The following is a 20924-nucleotide window of genomic DNA, read 5'->3' on the forward strand; positions in this document are numbered from 1 at the left end:
CAAACAGACTTAACACTGCATTGTCCACCAGCATCAATTGGATGCACTTCCTTAGATTTTGTTTCTTAACTAACAGCATAACCCCTCCTCCCTTCTCATCCTGTCTATTCTTCCTATACATCTGAGTTCATTGCAGGCTTTATCATCGATGAGGTTCAACCCTCATCCTGTCCTGACCCGGATACAGCAGAAGCTGCATTTTCTTGCACAATTCAAATTTGATGTTCGTTTCTGCTGGATCCCAGGCCACATTGGGATCTCAGGAAATGATTTGGCAGACACTGCAGCCAAATCAGCAAACCTATTTAAACTCTTGCCTAGTCCCCCATACAGACTACAGGCCGGTAATTTGAAAGAAACTGGTATCCCAATGGCAACACTCATGGCATAGACAGATTACAAACAAGTTATATGAGATTAAGCCTGTAATTGAACATTGGCAGTCTAGTCTGCGCAGGAACCGAAAAGAGGAAGTTGTTCTATCTCGACTCCGCATAGGACATTGTCATTTGACACACTGCTATTTGCTGAGGGCAGACGATCATCCTATGTGCAGAAATTGTGACACCATTTTAACAGTCCGTCATATTTTAATTGAATGTCCGTCCTTTTATAATGACCGCCGTTTATGTTTTAGCCATCTGTCTGAACCTTATACACTCAGACAGGTTTTATCGGACAATGACAACGTGTCAGCTATTTTTAAGTTTGTACAACTTATTAATCTAAATAATTCTATATAAAATATTTTTATCATTTTATGCTATATGAACGTTTTATATCGTATATTATTTTACAATAATATACAAATAACTTTAATATTATATTTTTATATTCTACATCCTTTTGACTTGGCGCATTATAGCCTTAGATGCTAATGCGCCATAAAACCCTAAAACAAACAAACAAACAAATCTTCCTATACATATTGTACTCCCCAAATTCCAACTCTGCACTGCCTATATCTGTGTGACACCACGTCTGTGATATCCCAACAATATCTGCCTTTGATGTCTTGACTAGCACTTCAAGCTCATCAAATTTATTAACTATACTCCTAGCCACCCTAACACAGCCCATGTATTTACTTGTTCCACTATGACTCCCAGCAGTCCTGGAAATCTCCATTACCTTGCTTTCCAGTCTGCTGCCCATTCTAATAGAAGCAGTGCAAGAATCACTTTTGCCTCTGCCTGCAGCCACTGTTAACCTTTTAGTGTGTGTATCCCCCCCCACGCTAGCAGTTGTCCGTCCCACCTAACACTGCCTCGATAGCATCAGCAAATATTCTTGCACCCTTTCTATTTAAGTGTATCCCATCCCTGTAGAAGCAGTCTCTTGTCAACAAGCACAGATCAGGCTGAAAAAAATTCTACCCCTTGAGCCTTGCACAATCTCTCCAGGGCCGAATCGATTGACAAGGCTCTCATCATATACTCCCAGGCACCTCCGTAGCCAGGTGGGAAGGAGCAGCAGTGCTTAGCACACGCTTCTTGATTAGACCGGGGTTCAAGCCCGTCATCACCAAATACGGAGGATGTGGAAAGGTCAGGGAATGACCACCGCATATCCCGGAGCAATATGGCCTTAGTTGCTAATGCTCCAAAAAAAAACCGAAACAACAAATCATATACTCCCTCCTATCGTGTCTGGGCAGAATTGCAGACACTTTCACATTCAACCCTAACTCGTGACCTTTTTTTCAACGTTGACCTGTACTTGTTGAGTAAATCTGCAGATCTCTTACTCTTAATGTCATTAGTTCCAAAGTGTACAACATCACCTTTTGTGCCCTGAAAAGACATCTGCTCTACAATGTCATCAACTTTTGCCCCTGGCAGACATACCCTTGTCCTGTTTGACTTATCCTTCTTACATAATATATTCCCCGTCTCCCTGACAATAGTCACCAACAATAACTAGTTCCTTTGGGACCAGCACATTCTGCCTTGGAGATTGCCTCTGTGTTGCCTGATGCACAGGAGTGAGCTTTGTCATTGAGCTGGGCAGCTTGAGAGCCTGATGGCCCTCATTAATTTATTTGAGACCATTTACCCTACACCTCAAGCTCTCATAGACGCCCATCAGAATGCTGAATTGGCACCTAATTTATTGACACTCCAGACACCTAGCACACACACACACACACACACACAAAGGCATCCTCCTTAGCTAGATCATTTCCTGTTTTTAGAAAGGTCTGCAAACATTTCACATTTCGCACGTTTTTTGAGACTGTGATACCTTGGAGAATAGTCCCCTTCGTTTCTCCCCTGAGCCACAGCACTCTCGCTAGTCTGATTTTTGCTTCACAGCTCTAGTCTGGGTCATTATTTCCGTTTCAATACAATTTAATTAACAATGAAATTTAATAAGATTAGTAATATTTTTGATTAACTGATAATACTATAATAAGCTAACAGATTCCTAATACAGTGCTTCGTATTACGCTATCTAGTTTTACTTTATACCTTCGCTATCAGTTCGAGATATATATATGTTAAGCAATTTATTATCAACTACAATATGGTGGCTAGTTCAACAATATTGGTGCCAACACCGGGAGTCGTAACTTCCAAAAATTGCTGGTTAAATTCAAAATAAGCTAACGAACGCTACTAAACCTATTTAATATCTCCGTGAAACATGTTCATCATGAAAGCGTTACTGCTGACATCTCTAGTTTTGTCATTATCTTCATGTGTATGCTTTGCACAGCTTATTTTGTGAAAAGGGAATGTCTTTCTTTTTGAATATATTTAAATATAGTTTAATTTATTAATATGATATGTTGAATCTGCCCTTTCAAACTCCAAAAATGAATGGAGAATTACTCATTGTTCATCACTTTTATCATATTACTATAAAAGTTCACTTTCTAGCATTGAAAAAAAGGAAATTTAAACAATTGTATTGATCTTATTTTTATTTAATAGATGTTGGAGAAACTGTGGAAAATCTCTCTGTACATGTTGGATTCTTGAGTCAGATTGAGTGCGACTTGCCTCCAACTTATGACGAAGCAACCAAGTACTGTGAATATCTGCCTCCATCTTATGAAAGTGTGGTGCAAGGAAATGATAACTCTTGTTTTGTGCAAGATGAACCATCAGCAGTTACTAGAAGTGTTCCACTTTCCAGGCGAGAAATTTGTCAATATGATGATAACATACTGAATCACCCTTTATCTTCATCACAAACTGCAACAAGTACTGTGAGTGCTTCTCAGTTGGAGTCAGTGGATTCAAGAGAGACAAGCATATTCACTGTTGCATCCTGTGATTCTTGTTCATTATCAAGTCTTCAGTCATCTCAGTTTTCTGTGATAGAAGATGTGGGAAATGTAACATAGCCTAAGCTTTGTTTTATTATAGGAATTCACATGTAATGATATTTTGTCACGTTGAGCAATCAACTGAGATCATACTTTTATTGAAGTAAGGAATCCAACCCACCATAAAAGAATTAGTTCCACAAACACATTCTGCATTTCATTAAATATAATAATTTGGACTTTACACTTTTCATGATCATTTGAAAATAAAAATTGGGAGTATAAATTTCATTAGAAAATAAGGATTAAAAAGTATTCATTTCCATTATAGTGTTCCTGCATCCATCTCAAGAATAAAACATTTCCATTGTAAATAACATTGTAATATTTGTAATTTATTCTACATTACTTAGTATGTGCATTTTCGAGGTTATCTAGTCTGTTTTTTAAGGGATTTAAAACCTTAATTTGAGTTTAATGCTTTTTTCTTAAATTTTTTTCTAGTTTTTCTTATATTAGTTGGAACAGATATGGTATTTTTGTATTCCAGTTAATATTTTAATTGTGTGTGTGTGTGCGTGTGCAAATCTTTATACAAATTATTCTGACAGTTTATGTAAATTTTATTTTTGATCTCTTAAAAGAAAATTCAAAATGAAAGTGCAAAATAATATTTTTGCATATATTTGTGCCAGAGCAGAGCAAAAGTTTGTCTTAAACTATAAATGCCTACTTTTATTTATTAATTTGACTAGTCATAAACTAATAGTATTTATTTCTCATAATCAGTATTTTGAAATAATGGTGGAAACTAGTTACTGAGTGAATCAAATACTGATATCATTGTAAAAAAAAGAATTGTAATATTTTAATGTATAAGTGTAATTGATTCTTTACAACCATTCAGTACTTTACTATTAATTTTTCTTAGTATATAATGATAGGATATAACAGCAGCAGCAGACTGTGGATTTAAATGAATTATTGTGGTTCATTGCTAAAAAAAATAAATAAAAAAAAAAAAACTAAGTTAGTAGTGTACACTTTGTATACATCAAAGTTTCAAATGCCTCTAATTTTATTTTTAGAATTCAGCCACATAATGAATGTATCATTTGCCTAATGTGATTCCTTAATGAAATCAGTGTTGCATCTGTTAAATAATGAAAGCACAATAAATACTACATTGCTATGAAGCTGATTTAATAAGACTTTAAAACTTAAATGTGGTACATTGTCAGTAAACCTCAAATTTACTTAAATTAAATGATATGAGTAGGCCAATTCTGAAATTCCAGACTAAGAATATAAGAATTCATAGTAAGACATTCCAGAAATAAACTGTTCTGTTTACACTCAGAACTTTATTCACTCTGAAGGATGTTCATTCTAAGCTGTTTGCTTTCCATGATATAAAAACTGTTCCTTAGTGTTTTTGTTTTCTTTATCCCTACAGTTATAGGAATTTAATTTTACCATTGCTGCATTTCCTTGCTAACCTAGTTGCATCATTCTGATATAACGTCTTTAATATCAAGTTTTATAATAATGCGAGTGTCTATTATACTCTTCATCCACTACTGAATATCATTTGCATCAGAAATAAAGTGCCTTTTTATCAGATTTTGGGAGACCTGCTGCTTATAAGGTTTAATTAGTTTTAATATAAATGTAAAGACTGTCTTTATCCATATTTTGAAATTGTATCATAAAATTTGTTGTAATATCAAGGTTATTAAAATATTTTAAGGTTACCTTTTTATTAAGTTCATTTAAAATATTTTTATATGACAATATTTAAGCCATATATTTAAATAACTTGTATGTAACTATGTTAAATATAATATTTATATAAAGTTACAAGTCTGTAAAATTTGCATTACATTAATGCAATGTTGAAATTAATTTAACTTAGCAACTTTCAGAATTATTCCAAACTTGTACTTTGTGGCAATGTAGCATAAATGCAAGAAAACTTTGTTTTTGATCTAGTCAAATTTGTTGCTTTAATATTATATAGCTATTTATCATAGTTATTATGAAGGTTTGACTGTATTTAGAATCAAATATGTGCCTTCTGAATATTGTATTTATTATATGCAATGAACAGCACTATAATGACATGTGGACATCTGAAAAAGTTGTCAAATTTTCTCTTCTTTATAATATTAATAGGAATTATTAATAAATTACGTATGGTTTGGGTTTTATTAAAATAATATGATTATTAGTATTTGGTAGGTCCCTAATTTGGAACTTAATGTAAATGTGGTTTTTTTTCCCCCTCATTTCCTTTTTCTCTGAGCCAGAAAATTACACTTATTGTTCAAGATGATATTTAAACTACACATCACTGAAATGGAGAATTCTAATACTTTATCTAAAAAATAAGTTATTTGTTCTACTCTGGAATTTTTAGAATAAGGTGGAGAGCATTTTAGATTTACATTCCTATTTTAGAAACAGGTTGCATTTTTTGAAATGGAAGTATTTTTTGAGATTTTAAAATACTAATTAATGTAATTATAAAGTCCTCCACCTCAGCATAAAGGTATGTCTGAAGGTATTTGGGAATAAATGCATTTCAGTGTCTCCTGTAAACATGTTTAGAGGATACAATAGGACCCAGTTTAGAGAGGAATAACAATTGTTAATACTTAAATTAAATTTTAGGCATTTGTTTTATATTTGTTAGTTAATAAATATATAGAAATAACTTCAACATTAGAATCCAGTGGAAACAATACTATTACTAACCAAAATTTCACTTAATGTATAATAGCAGATATATTTTGCAACATTCATTTAAAAAAGATTGTCAATGAGTGGTATCAATTCATGAAACAAAAAAAGCAGAGGAAACTAGATTTTAATTGTGGAGTTAATGCTAAATATCTCTTACTAGAAAGCAAAATATAATATTAATATAATAAATTTTATGTTCCTCTTATTACAGCAGTGGTAACTTCCTTTCATTTTGGAAGTTGTTCCATAAGAAATAAATTTATATGCTATTTTATTGTACAAAAATTAAGTTATTGCTAATAATAATAAAGTATTAAATTAATCAAAATTAAATAAATAGTATATTATAGAAATAATTAGTTTTATGATAAACTAATTAGTTTATTCTCCTAAAATCTGGCTAATTTCTAATAAAAAGTATTTGAAAATGTAAGTGACACTTAAACACTGTGTGTTAATTTAAATTATGTACTAAGGACTTGATTTATTCTGGTTGGAATCTGTATTTAATGTAATAATTTTATTATTCAAATGCGCTATGTAATTGTCTAGATTATTATGTAGCCCAAATGAATTTGAGAGAGAGAGAGAGAGAGAGAGAGAGAGAGAGAGAGAGAGAGAGAGAGAGAGAGAGAGCACTGATATTCTCAGGACATTCAGAATGTCAAATTATTGTGGTGTGCTAAATATTACTGTTAAGAGCATTCATTCTAAGAAAAAAATTTTTAGTGGTTTGTATTAACGGAAGTATATTTTTTGTATTTAAGAAATTTACATCTGCCTTAACCAAACCTTCTACTGGCAAACTGTGTAAAAAGTTGCTTGAATGATTTTTGAATTTTTAAAATTCAAAACTGGTCTTCACTTTATTAGACATGTGATTCAAATAGGCTGTAGTTCTTTCATTTATTGCAATTAAAAATTTCCAATCTTTTAAAATGTGATGACTAAAACTGAAATTAAATTACATAGTCTTTATAATTTAAATTTTATTTTTATCTTTGTTGATTTAAGTAACTGGATATGTTTGAAAGAAAATTAGCTGTATCATATTTTAACATAAATTTTTGAATATTTCCTCTTATTACGCTATGAACTCTTACTTCTAGTTTCATTTCTTTATGGATTAATTAGCCCAACTATTAGTTGCTAATATAGGAGTGCTTTGGCTAATAGGAAAGGAACATTTGTTTGGTTTTATGATCAGCATTCATTAGTAAATTGAAATTGAATTGTGTGCCTTGTGCTTTACTTGGTTAAATGATAATAATTTCGATGATGGAGGTTAAATGAAAGAATATCAGTAATTTTTAGTATTTAAAAAATTAATGAAAATTTAAACATTCACTGGAGTTTTCATTTTTAAATTGTAAACCCAGTGAATTCTGTGATTTTTTTTAAAATAAATCATATAATATCCTTATGTCTTTATTTTTGGTTTTAAATCAAAAATCAGTTCAAATTGTGGCTGACAGAATTTTTGAACTTGATTTCAGATTCTTATGTCTGCTGCAATAGAACTTGGCAATTATTTCATTAAATGTATTAAACAAAAGAACTGTTTGTTTTAATTTATGCCCTCTTTTCCCCTACTTGAATAGTTATTTAGAATTAAATTTGGCTTTCAACTCTAATTTTGAAAAGCTTATGTAAAAATGTTACTTTGAATAGACTTGTTTCTGAATGATTTCTGTATTTTTAGGTTTTTGATAAATAAAATGAAGTTTGCACTGTATTTGAATTTTTTGGTAATAAAAATTGAATTATTAAAGCAGATTAGGCTATGGGATGTTATGGGTGCCTATTGGTTCATTTTGTTCAAACATGATGTTCTATTCATGCTCAAATTTCCTTCTGTAATTTGTTTTGGTGAACATCAATGTTGTGAAATGTTTTGTTGTGAGAGGCAAATATTTTGCAATTGTCACTGCAGTTTCATAAACATTACTAAAAACCACTTACAGCAAAGTTCATCTTTTAACAATAAAAAGAAATAAGACCTAATTATGAGCATTTTTTAATATATGCTATTGTAGCTGCTACTGGTTGGAAATTTTTTTTTTTTTTTTTTTTTTTAATGAATACCCAAAACACAAAAGGTATTAGACCCTATAGTAATTAGTACCATGTATAGGTTGAGAAAACAAAAGATGCATGTTGTATCTTTTTTCTCAGGAAATACATGTGAAAGATTGTTGTTCTAGAAAACAGAAGTAGAAGAGATAAATGAAGAGGGAAAAGTTGGTTCTGTGAGTTTGTAGATGAACAGTAAATAAATGATTGGTTGTGGCATGTGTTCAGACTGATTTTGAAGAGTGGGGAAATTACAGATGCCAATTCAGAAAAATAGTGTCCATGGAAGTATTTATTGAAACGGCATGGTGTAGAAACAACATCAATAAGACAGTCGTGAAACCTTGTAGAGATAGGTCATTAATTAATCTGACTGCATTCTTTTGGATAGTGTCTAGAAATTTGAAAGGTTTTGGAGGCACCTCCCCAAATGGAGAAACAACATTCTCTGGTGGGTGGATTTGAGATTTACAGAGTAAATAATTGCATGGAAGCAGCAGTGCTGAGAATGAAAACAAATCCAGTTTTCTGGAAGCAATATTTTTGAAATATTAAAACTAGTAATAGTAAATAATTCAAAAAAGAATGCTTATACAGCATTTAAAAAAAAAAAAAAATTCCAACATTCTGTCTAACCCCTTCAATAGTTTGTCTAGTTCTTGCTTGAATTTATTCAAACTACTGACTTCCATGAAAACAGAGGGAAATTTGTGCCAACAGTCTATTACCCACTTACTGAAAGCAAACCTCCACATGTTTATACCAAATTAAGAAACCTTCCTCAATTTGAACTCCATTATGTGTAGGTAGTCTGAGCAAGACAACACCTCAATCATTCAATCACCTCACAGGTGCCTAGTTTACAGATACAGCAATTTGTAGAACTGAAGCCTTTCTTGATAAGAGCATGCCTTTGTCCCTCCCCCTACCAATCTCATTGCCCTTCTCTGCACCCATTCCAGCAGATCTACACCCTTTCTAAAATGAAGTCTCTAGATCTGTATGCAGAACTCAAGATGTGGCCTTGCCATTGCCTTGTACAATGGGATAATCACCTCCTTATCACTGCTAGCAAAATTATTGTACATCACTGACAAAACCTCATGAGCTTCCTAGAAGTCTTTCTTTACTGCTCAGAGAACTTTATATCTGACTGCACCATTACCCCAGGTCCTTATTTTTCTGTACCATCAGTGCAGTATTACACTGTTGGTACTTTAACCTGAGATAACTGTAACCCATATGCATTAATTTGCATTCATCTATCCTAAACTTCAATTGCCATTTCTTAGCCCATCTGCCTAATTTTCCTAGGTCTTGTAGGCTATCTTGATTACTGTCATTAACCACCCTGCTAGCCCTTGTATTATCTGAAACTTAGACATGAAGTATAATCATCAATATCATTAATAAATATAGAAAACATTTGTGCCAATCGCTGAACCCTAGGAGACTCCAATAATATTATTCCATGAAGAGCAGTGTCCATTGATAACCACTTTATTCTCCCACTCAACCATCTCTTTATCCCTAACAAAATATTGTCATCAATGCCACTGTCCAATTTGCATAGCAGTCTTATGTGCAACGCAACAGTATCAGAAGTTTTCCTGAAATCCAAATATATGATACCAAAATTATTTTTTGCATCTAGTTCCTTTGCTACTGTATCATAGTATCCAATCAGATTGGTCAGACAGGATTGCTGCTTAACAAATCCATGCTGTAACTGCAGTATAACTGCACTACTGTGTAGATTGTTCTGCATTACTTCTTTAACTACTGACTCTGATTTTTCTCTATAACAGAAATTTAGCTAATAGGTCTGTAATTACTTTATCACCCTTTGATCCTGTTAGTGAATTAGGGATATATTTGCATGTCTTCAGTCCATGGGGACCTCCCCTGAATCCAAAGATGCTTGTATATATATTTGCTTTACCTCCTTTGCTGCCTTCCTTAATATAATTGGATAGATCCCATTTACCCCTGGATGCCTTCTTTTATGTTTAACTTCAACAATTTCTCTTCATCTTTCCTCACAATTATCACAAGCATTTAGTTTCCTGTTATAGTTTGATAAACTTCTGGCATTCCCTTCCCCAAAGAATTCCTCATGTGTGAATGTAGATGTAAAATACTTATTCAGTTTATCAGAAACCTGAGCAGAAACATCAACAGCAAAACCATTTATCAAGTGAACCAATGCGATTCAACCACTTCCTTCTACTGTTAATGCAAGCATAGACTGCTTTGCTGTTTTTTGCCAGAAACTTCTCGTAATCTGCCTTAGCTTGTCTAACCTCATTTGTGACTTGATTTCAGACTAGTCTTCTGTATCACCTGATAATTTATATGCATCCCATGCTTTTTTCTTCTCTGCCATGAGTTTTATTAGTTTGTTTGTCATCCATTTAGGTCTGAATCTTAAACAGTATTTCTTAGTGGGTAAAAAAAAAATTTAGTAGCTTTTATGATTACTGATCAGAATGCTTCCTATATAGAATTTTTTTTTTTTTTTTATTGCTGACATCATCAGTTGGTCCCATTGTATAGAATTTCAAAAATGTCTGAGACCACTGTATTTGTCACCTTTACAAAAGCAAATGCTTGTCCCTTTATTCTTGACAATAGTCACATCTTTAAGTAAATCACAACATTGCAATCAATACCACTCAGTGGGTCTTTTATCTGCAGATTCTTAATGCACTAAGAATCACTACTGATAAGCATATCAAGAGTATTGCATTCTCTTGTTGGCTCTCTGACATGCTGCTCTAAGAAACAATCATCTAATAAATCCACAAAGTCTTGCTAGTGTGTGTGTGTGTGTGTGTGTGACCAACCCACAAATTCCAGTCAGCAACTGGAAACTTTAAATAAAATTGTGTATTATAAGACATTCTGAATTACTGGCCCATTGTATTGTCATGCATTTTACTCATCACAATCAGTCAGATGACTCTATTGTCAGGGAAATGGGAAATATGTTGTGCAAGAAGGATAGGTGGAATAGAAGGATAGGTTAAATAGAATGAGGGTATGCCTGCCAGGAGCAAAAGTAGATAATGTAGAGCAGATATCATCTTTTAACAGCAGAAAAGGTGATATTGTTGTACCTGTTGGTACTACTGATATTAAGAGATCTGAGGATTTGCTTAGCAAGCACAGGGCAATGTTGAGAAAAATGTGCAAGTTAGGATCGAATTTGAAAGTAATTCTGCCCAGCCATGATAGGAAGTAGTACATGTTGGGAGCCTATTCAATCAATTTGGCCCTGAAGAGATTGCAAGGCTCATGGGGTAAAATTTTTCTCAGTGTGGTCTGTGCCTCTTAACAGAAGACTGTTTTCACAGGGATGGGACACATTTGAATAGGAGTGCAAGAATGTTTGCTGCTGCTAATGAGGCAGTGATAAGCGAGTTGGAAAACTGCTAGCTTGGAGGATATACAGAATTAACTAGAGCTGCAGGCTGAGGCAAAAGTGATTCTTGCACTGCTACTATTGGTACATGCAGCAGCCTGGAAAATAAGGTGTCTTGGACTTTGGGCCCTCCTGTGGATAATCATGGATCAAATAAATACATGGGCTGTGCTAGGGTAACTAAGAGTAAGAACATATGCATGTGTACTTGTATGTACACTAATGCTAGGAGTATTGTAAATAAATTTGATGAATTTGAAGTACTGATGAGTCATCATTATTATTATTAGCTATATGGTGCAAGAAAGCCTGAGGTTTATGCTGCACCAGCCAAAAAAAAAAAAAAAAAAATTCTGAATTACCCTGAGAGAGAGAGAAAAACAAGAGTCAGAAGTAGAAGGGAATCAACAAGAAAGAGAAGAATGATGATATCCAGCTCAGGACCCCGGGTGTGCCAGGCCCATACCCACCAGATGTGAGCCCCTGGGGACATGCAGCCATAGAAATAGTGGAAACATGGTATCACTCAGACATAAGTGATGCTGAATTTGGATATGCGGAGTATAATGTATACAGGAGAGGTGTAGAGGTTACCTCTTAGTTAAGAAGCATATTAAATCTAAGACAGTGCATCCAGTTGACATCGGTGACAAGTGCACTGTTGAGTCAGTTTGGTGTGATATAAGCACTGGGAAAACAACGTTGAGAGAAGTGCATTATAGGCCTAATGACTGGGATGAGGATACCAAATAACTATACAGAGAAATAGAGCAGGCCAGTAAATCAGACTGCCTTATAATAGGGAAATTTTAACTGTCCAGGTGTTGACTGGAATTTGTGGGTTGTAACCCCACACACACTAGCAAGACTTGTGGATTTCTTGGATGACTGTTTTCTACAGCAGCATGTTAGAGAGGCAACAAGAGGAAACAATATTCTTGATATGATTTTCAGCAGTGATTCTTCATGCATTAAGAATCTGCAAGTAAGAAAGGCTTTTGCTTTCATAAGGACAAGTATACAGTGGTCTCAGTTTTTTTTAAATTCTGTGCAGTGGGACCAACTGATGATGTTACAAACCACAAATTATAGAGGGGGAAAGTAATCAAAGAAGCTACTAGGCTTTATGTACCAGTGGAGAAATACTGTTCAAGGCTTAGACCTAAATGGATGTCAAATGAACTATTGAGACACCTGGCAGAGAAGAAAAGTGCATGGGATGCATATATAAATTATCAGGTGCTACAGAAGCCTATAGCAGATATAAATTAGTCTATAATGAACTCACAAAGGAGGTTAGGCAAGCCAAGGCAGATGATGAAAAGTCCCTTGCAAAGAATGCAAAGTAAAACAGAAAAGATTTCTATGCTTATATTAATGGCAGAAGGAAGGGGTTGAATCACACTGGGCCACATGATGTCTGTGGGTTAGCTGTTGATGATCCTGATTGGGTTGCAGACAATTTGAATAGGTATTTTGTGTACTTCACACATGAGGGGACGCCAGAAGTTTATCAAATTCTAACGAGAAGCTAAATGACAGTGATAACTGAAAGGAAAGTGGAGGAGATATTGTTGAAGATGGACATAAAAATGGCACCTGGGATAGATGGAATCTATCCAGTTATATTAAGGGTGGCAGCAAAGGAGGTAAACAATTCTTTAGTGGTAATTATGAGAGCATCCTTGGATTCAGGGGTCACTATGGACTGGAGATATGTGAATGTATCTCCAATTCATAATGGTGAATCAAAAGGTGACGAGAGTAATTACAGATTCACATCATCTGTTCCAGAGAAAATAATGGAATCGGCGATTAATGAAGTATTGCAGCATCATCTGGACAAGCATGCAATTATACTGCAATCACAGCATGGATTTGTTAAGGAGTGGTCTTGTCTAACTATGATAGGTTACTATGATCCAGTGACCAAGGACCTGGATGCAAAAGAAATAATTTTGACTTCATATCCTTGGATTTCAGGAAGGCTTTTGATACAAACTGGAGACATGTGGCATTAAGGACAAGTTACTGCTATGTATAAAAGGATGGTTTTGATTTGATTTAAGAATTCTTGGTGCAAGAGCTACTGCGGCTAAAATGCGTTTGTATATAAAAGGATGGCTAAGTGGAAGAAGACAGAGTGGTTGTCAGTGGGCATTGCTCTTAAATGTTATCAGTGGAGTTCCCCAGGGTTTGGTACTGGGCCTATTGTAGTTTTAAATAATTATTAATGATATTGGTGAAGGTATATCAGGCTTAATGTCAAAGTTTGCAGATCATACAAAGGTTGGCAGTGTGAGTAATGATGGTATGCTACTGCAACGAGATTTAGATAAACTAGGTTGATGGGCTGAGAAATGGCAGTTGAAGTTTAACATTGACAAATGCAAGGTATTGCATATGAGTAGCAGTAATCTGAGTAACTTGTCAACTGTGTGAAACTACACTCAGGGTAGTAAAAAAAAAAAAAAAAAATGGAGAAGACTTGTGGGTAATTGTGCAGTCAGACTGCCAGGATAGCTCATAGGATTTTGTCAATTATATACAGAAACTTTTCTATCAGGGATAAGAAGGTGATTATCCCTTAGTATAAAGCCATAGTTGGGCTGCATCTTGAGTATGGTACACAGGTCTGGAGGCCTCACTTCAGGAAGGATGTAAATCTGCTGGAACAGGTGCAGAGAAGGACAGACTGGTGAACGAAAGGCTTCACTTCTGCAAATTGCAGTGTCTCAAGACTAGGCACTTGCTGGGAGATCTGATTGAGATGTTAATGGCATTCTTTTACTTGCTGAGACTACACACATGAAAGGGCCTAAATTCAAGTTGAGGAAGGTTGATTGCACGATAGCTGTATGGAAGTGGATGGACTGAATAAATTCAAGGAAGAGCTAGCAAAATTCTTGGAGGGTACAGATGGGTAAACTGTGTAGGTTTTTTTTTTTTTGCAGAAGCTATACATGTATAAGCTTGCTTTCTTGCATCATTTACTGTTACTAATTAGGTTTATAACACATGTCACTCAGGAGAGGTACCCATAGACTGGGGATGTGCAAATGTGACCCCAATTCACAAAGGAGGAACAAAGGCTGACATAAGTAATTATAGACATGTGACTTTAACTTCTGTTCCTTCTCTTCTGAAAATTAATGGAGGCACTGGTTAAAGAAACACTGCAGGATCATCTAGACAAGACTTCAGTTATAGATCAGACACAGCATGGTTTTGTTAAGGGGAGAGTCTTGCCTGACCAATTTGATTGGATACTATGATGCAGGAAATAACTTGGATATTATATACTTGGATCTTATAAAGGCTTTTGATACTTTTGCACATGGAAGACTGCTGCACAAATTGGAGCAGTGTGGCATTGGAGGCAAATTGCTGCTATGGATAAAGGGGTGGTTGAGGGGGAGAAGGCAGAGAGTGGTAATCAATGGACACTGCTCATCGTGGACTAATGTTATTAGTGGAGTCCCTCAGGGCTCAGTGTTGGGTCCATTATTGTTTTCTGTATTTATAAATGATATTGATGATGGTATATCAAGCTTAATGTCCAAGTTTGCAGATGATACAAAGGTTGGCAGGGTTGTCAAGGACACTACTGACACTGTGCTGCTGCAACAGGATCTGGAAAGGTTGAGCAGATGGGCTGAGAGGTGGCAAATGAAGTCTAACATTGACAAATGTAAAGTACTACACATGGGAAACAGCAACCCCAGAGCAATGTATCAACTCTGTGGTACTACACTGACAGTGGTAGAGAATGAAAGGGACTTGGGGGTGGTTGTGCAGGCAGATATGAAGTTCCCTGAGCAGTGCAGACGGGCTGCAAGAGTAGCTCATGGAGTATTGTCAATGATATACAGGAATTTTTCCAGCAGGGATAAGGAGGTGATTATTCCATTGTATAAGGCAATGGTCAGGCCACACCTAGAGTACTGTATACAGGTCTGGAGGCCTCATTTCAAGAAGGATGTAGAGCTGCTGGAACGAGTACAGAGAAGGGCAACAAGATTAGTGAATGGAACAAAGGGGTGCTCTTACAAAGAAAGGCTTAAGTTTTGCAAATTACAGTGTCTGGAGACTAGGCACCAGCGAGGTGATCTGATAGAGGTGTATAAAGCCTTGAATGGTTTAAGCATGCTCAATGCTGATGGGATTCTTCCTCTAGCTCAGAAAAATCACCTGAGAGGGCATAAATTCAAATTGAGGAAAGACAGATGTAGGCTGGACGTGCGGAAATTTGCCTTTAGCCAGCGGGTGGTTGGTTGGTGGAACAGACTCCCATCCCTTGTGGTGGAGGTTGATAGCCTAAATAAGTTTAAGGCTCAGCTGGACAGGTATTTTGAACGAACAGAGGGGTGAAGTGGAAGTGGGTTTTTTTTTTTTTTTTTTTTGGCTGATGCTGCATAAGCTTGCTTTCTTGCATCAAATGCCTCTACTAATGCTAATGCTAATATACAGGAATTTTTTAGCAGAGATAAGGAGGTGATTATTCCTTTGTATAAGGCAATGGTCAGGCCACACCTTGAGTACTGTATACAGGTCTGGAGGCCTCATTTCAAAAAGGATATAGAGCTGCTGGAACAAGTACAGAGAAGGGCAAAAAGTTTAGTGAATGGAACAAAGGCTTAAGTTTTGCAAATTATAGTGTCTGGAGACTAGGCACCGGCGAGGTGATCTGATAGAGGTGTATAAAGCCTTGAATGGTTTGAGCATGCTCAGTGCTGATGGGATTCTGCCTCTTGCTCAGAATAATCACCTGAAAGGACATAAATTAAAATTGAGGAAAGACAGATGTAGGATAGATGTGCGGAAATTTGCCTTTAGCCAGCGGGTAGTTGGTTGGTGGAACAGACTTCCATCCCTTGGTGTGGAAGTTGATAGCCTAAATAAATTTAAGGCTCAGCTGGACAGGTATTTCAAATGAACGGAGGGGTGAAGTGGAAGGTTTTTTTTTTTTTTTTTTTGGCTGATGCTGCATAAGCTTGCTTTCTTGCATCATATGCCTCTACTAATGCTAAAAAATGCTAATGTCTACTCTTGTTTTCATTTTTTCCAGTGCTTATGTCACACCAAACTGACTCAAAATTTCACTGTCCACCCATGTGAATTGGATGCACTGCCTTAGATTTAAAATTAATCTTCTTAGCAAAGAGCATAATTCCTCCTCTCCTCAACTCTGATTTTGCTGCACACATTGTACTCCCCATATTCAAATTCTGCAACTCCAATATTCCTACAATATCTAAATTTGATGACTTAACCAGTACTTCAGTTTCATCAAATTTATTTACAATTCTCCTAGCATTAGTGCATATGCAAGTATACATGCAATTGTTTTTTTAGTTAACATATTGCAGCCCATATATTTGCTTGTTCTGTGAAGACAGTAGATAGATAGCATAATGGTGCAGTCTGGTGGTTGCACCAAATCCTCTTTCTCAATTTGTTTCTTTGAAATAATTTTAGATTAGTTTACAAAATCACCCAATCAACTAACTGTAAGATAACATAACAAAATATATAAAAAATGGTAAAGAAATATTTCTGACAATCCCAGCTTAGATGAATAAATGTATAAAAGATTGAGCTCAGCATCTGGAAACCAGTGGCATATTATAATGAGTTTAGGGCAACCCGAAGGAAAGGAACACTGTGGGTCAATGAGGAAACATTGCAGTTGGGCATAAGCTCGTGATATGCCATTCTATTAAACTAAATAAATTTTTATGTGTCGATGGACTATTGTTGAGCTATTGTATCGACTGTTGATGATCCTGCTCAGATAGCTGACAATCTGAATGAGTATTTTGCATCTACATTCACACGAGGAGTTCTTAACAGAGAAAATGCCAGATATTTATCAAACTGTAACAGGGTGCTTAATGATTTTGTAATAACTGAGAGCAAAGTGGAGGAGAATTTGTTGAAGTTAGACATAAGAAAGGCACCTGAGGTGGATAGAATCCATCCAGTTATATTAAAGGAGGCAGTAAAGCAAACCCTTAGCCATAATCATGAGATCATCCTTGGACTCGGGGGAAATCGCCACAGACTGGAGATGAGCATTAGTTGAGGCATATGATGCAAGAAACCAAGCTGATACAATATCAGCCAAAAAAAAAAAAAAAAAACCTTCCCATCCATTCTTTCCAAATGTTTGTCTAGTTCAGCCTTGAATTTATTTAAGTTTCAACTTCCTCAAAGAGAGACTGAAGTTTATTCCAGCAGTCAACTACCTGCAGGCTGGTTAAAGGAAAACTTCAGCACATCTATTCAACAACTGTCTTTCCTCAATTTGAATATATGCCCCATCAGGTTCTTAATCTGAGCAAATGAAAGTATCCCATCAGCATTGAGCTTACTCAAACCGGCACCTCCATAGCCAGGTGGGCAGGAGCAGCAGTGCGCAGCACACGCTTCTTGATTAGACTGGGGTTCGAGCCCATGACCACCAGATGCGGAAAGGTCAGGGAATGACCACCGCATATCCCCGGAGCAATATGGCCTTAGTTGCTAATGCTCCCAAAAACCAAATAACAACAACCACCATCCACTCAGAACTATTCAAGGCTGTATACACCTCAGTCAGATCACCTTGCAGGTGCCTAGTCTCCAGATGCTGCAACTTGCAGAACCAAAGCACTTTCTTCATAAGTGCACCCCTTTATACACCTTCTTTATACTCATTCTAGCAACTCTACAACCTTCCTAAAATGAGACCTCCAAACCTGTACGCAGTACTCAAGGTGTGGCCTGACCATTGCCTTATACAAACAGATAATCACCTCCTTGTCTTTGCTAGCAAAATTCCTATATATCATTGACAAAACTACATAACCTGCTCTGGCAGTCCGTCTGCACTGCTCAGAGAACTTCATATCTGACTGCACAATTACCCCAGGCCTTTTTCATTCTCCACCTTCCTGAGTGTAGTACCACACGGTATGTTTCTCTTTGTTTATTGCTACCCATATGCAGTACTTTGCATTTGTCAAACTTCAGTTGCCACTTCTCGGCCCATCTGCCTAACTTTTCTGGATCCTGTTGCAGTAGCATACAGTAAGACCCCCGTATCCACAGGGAGATATGTTCCAAGGCCTACCTCGGATATAAGCGAACACCTGCTGACCCCATATATTACATGATTTTCTTGTACATACATACTATAATCAAGTTTAATTGATAAATTAAACACACAATAAGATGTTAAATACGGTAATAATAAAGTACAGCAGACTCAATTTACTGGGATTGGATTAACCGGAAGATTTCAAGACTCCAAATTAAAAAAAAAAAAAAAATCAACCAGAAATCATAAAATTCAAGTAATAACTAGAATAGGTATAAACAGGTATTTACTCAAACCGGCAAATTGTAAATAAGCAACAAGAACCGGCGTTATAAGTCGTCATTGGAAGATTAGTGTACCTATTATCTTGCAACTCCTGCATCGATTGTTGTGTTCCGTCGCACCAGAAGAGGACAAATTCTGTTTCATTATTTATGTCAGGGATGTCAGAATTTTTTTTTCTTTTATAGTAACTTTTTTTTTTGTTTAGAAATCTTGAAAATGATGGGCAAATGCAAGAGTTGTGCGTTCAAATGAAACAAAAACTTGAAATTATTCAAAAGTTTGAAAACGGTGCATCCGTTAAATCTCTAAAGAACCATTATAATGTGACCAAACCATATGCAACATTGTAAAAAATAAAGGGAAGCATCGTATTGGAAATGCAAGTAGTTCATGTTAAGTTTTTCGTTTTTTTTCCTTGGTTTACCACGGGTAACTGAATCAGCGGATATGGAGGCACAACTGTACTGTCATTATCAACCCTGCCAACCTTTGTACCATCTGCAAACTTGGACATTAAGCCTGATATACCTTCATCAATATCATTGATAAATGCACAAAACAACAATGGACTCAGCACAGAACCCTGGGGGCCTCCACTAATAACAAGTCTACATAGAGAAGTGTCCATTTATTACCACTCTCTGCCTTCTCCCACTCACCCATCCCTTTATCCATTGCAGCAACTTGCCCTTAATGCCATACCGCTCCAATTTGTAAAGCAGTCTTCCATGTGCAACATCATCAAAAGCTTTCCAAGTATATGATATCGAAATTATTTTTTGCATTCAGTTGCTTTGTGACCACATCGTAGTAACCAATCAAATTGGTTAGACAAGACTTCCCCTTAACAAACCCATGCTGTGTCTGAACTATTACTGCAGTCTTGTCTAGGTAATCCTCTATCAACTATTTAACCAGTGACTCCTTTATTTTTCTCAGAACAGAAGTTAAACAGGTCTATAATTATTTGTCACCCTTTGCACCCTCTTTATGAATTGGAGATACATTTGCACATCTCCAGTCCATGGGAACCTCCCCTGACTCTACGGATGCTCCCATAATTATGGCTAAGGATTTGCTTACTTCCCTTGCTGCCTCCTTCAATATAACTGGATAGATTCCATTTGCCCCAGATGCCTTTTTTTATGTTTAACTTCAACAATTTCTCCTCCACTTTGCTCTCAGTTATTACAAAAATCACTTAGCTCCCTGTTAGAGTTATTATTATTAGCCATATGATGCAAGGAAGCCTGAGGCTTATGTTGCACCAGCCAAAAAAAATTCCCCGAGTTACCTGAGAGAGAGAGAGAGAGTCAGAAGTAGAAAGGAATTTCCAAGAAAGAGAAGAATGATGATATCCAGCTTAGGACCCTGGGTTTGCCAAGCCTATACTCACCAGATGTGAGCCCCTGGGGTAATTTTATAAGCTTCTGGCATTCCCCTCCTTGAATAACTCGTTGTGTGAATGTAGATGCAAAATACTCATTCAGTTTATCAGCTACTTGAACAGGATCATCAGTAGTTGAACCATTTATGTTAAGTGGATCAATCTGATTCATCCCCTTCCTTATAGAGTTTACATGTGCAATTGTATTGGCAATTCACAAAGGGAGATCTAAGTGTGACACGAGTAACTGCAGTTAGTTTAGCTTTTGTTCCTGTAAAAATAATGGAGTCACTGGTTAAAGATGCATTGCTGGATCATCTAGACAAGACTGCAACAATAAATCAGATACAGCATGGGTTTGTTAAGGGAAAGTCTTGTCTGACAAATCTGATTGGATTCTATGATGTGGTTACAAAAGTACTGGAGGCAAAAAATAATTTTGATATCGTATACTTCGATTTCAGGAAAGCTTTTGACACTGTTGTGCATGGAAGATTGTACAAATTGGAGCAGTATGGTATTAAGGTTTAAGGTTAAGTTGCTACAATGGATAAAAGGGTAGTTCAGTAGGAGAAGACAGAGTGGTAATCAATGGACACTGCTCTTCGTAGACTAATGTTATTAGTAGAGTCCCCCAAGGTTCGGTGTTAGGCCC

General features: G+C 36.0%; 1 protein-coding gene across 2 annotated transcripts in view; it reads left to right on the forward strand.

Annotated features, from left to right (window-relative positions):
• The window catches only part of LOC150082916 (uncharacterized), a 159200-nt gene extending 155705 nt beyond the window's left edge, over nucleotides 1–3495 (forward strand). For both annotated transcript variants that reach the window (XM_090376910.1, XM_090376911.1), the window contains one exon: nucleotides 2937–3495. In XM_090376910.1, the coding sequence (XP_090233036.1) occupies nucleotides 2937–3352 (416 nt within the window). In that variant the 3' untranslated portion in view covers nucleotides 3353–3495. The remainder of the gene's footprint in view (nucleotides 1–2936) is intronic.
• Nucleotides 3496–20924: the final 17429 nt, after the last annotated feature.

Source organism: Mastigoproctus giganteus, chromosome 7 (genome assembly GCF_048544385.1).
Source record: "Mastigoproctus giganteus isolate SK-2022 chromosome 7, ASM4854438v1, whole genome shotgun sequence".
In the NCBI taxonomy this organism is placed as follows: Eukaryota; Metazoa; Arthropoda; class Arachnida; order Uropygi; family Thelyphonidae; genus Mastigoproctus; species Mastigoproctus giganteus.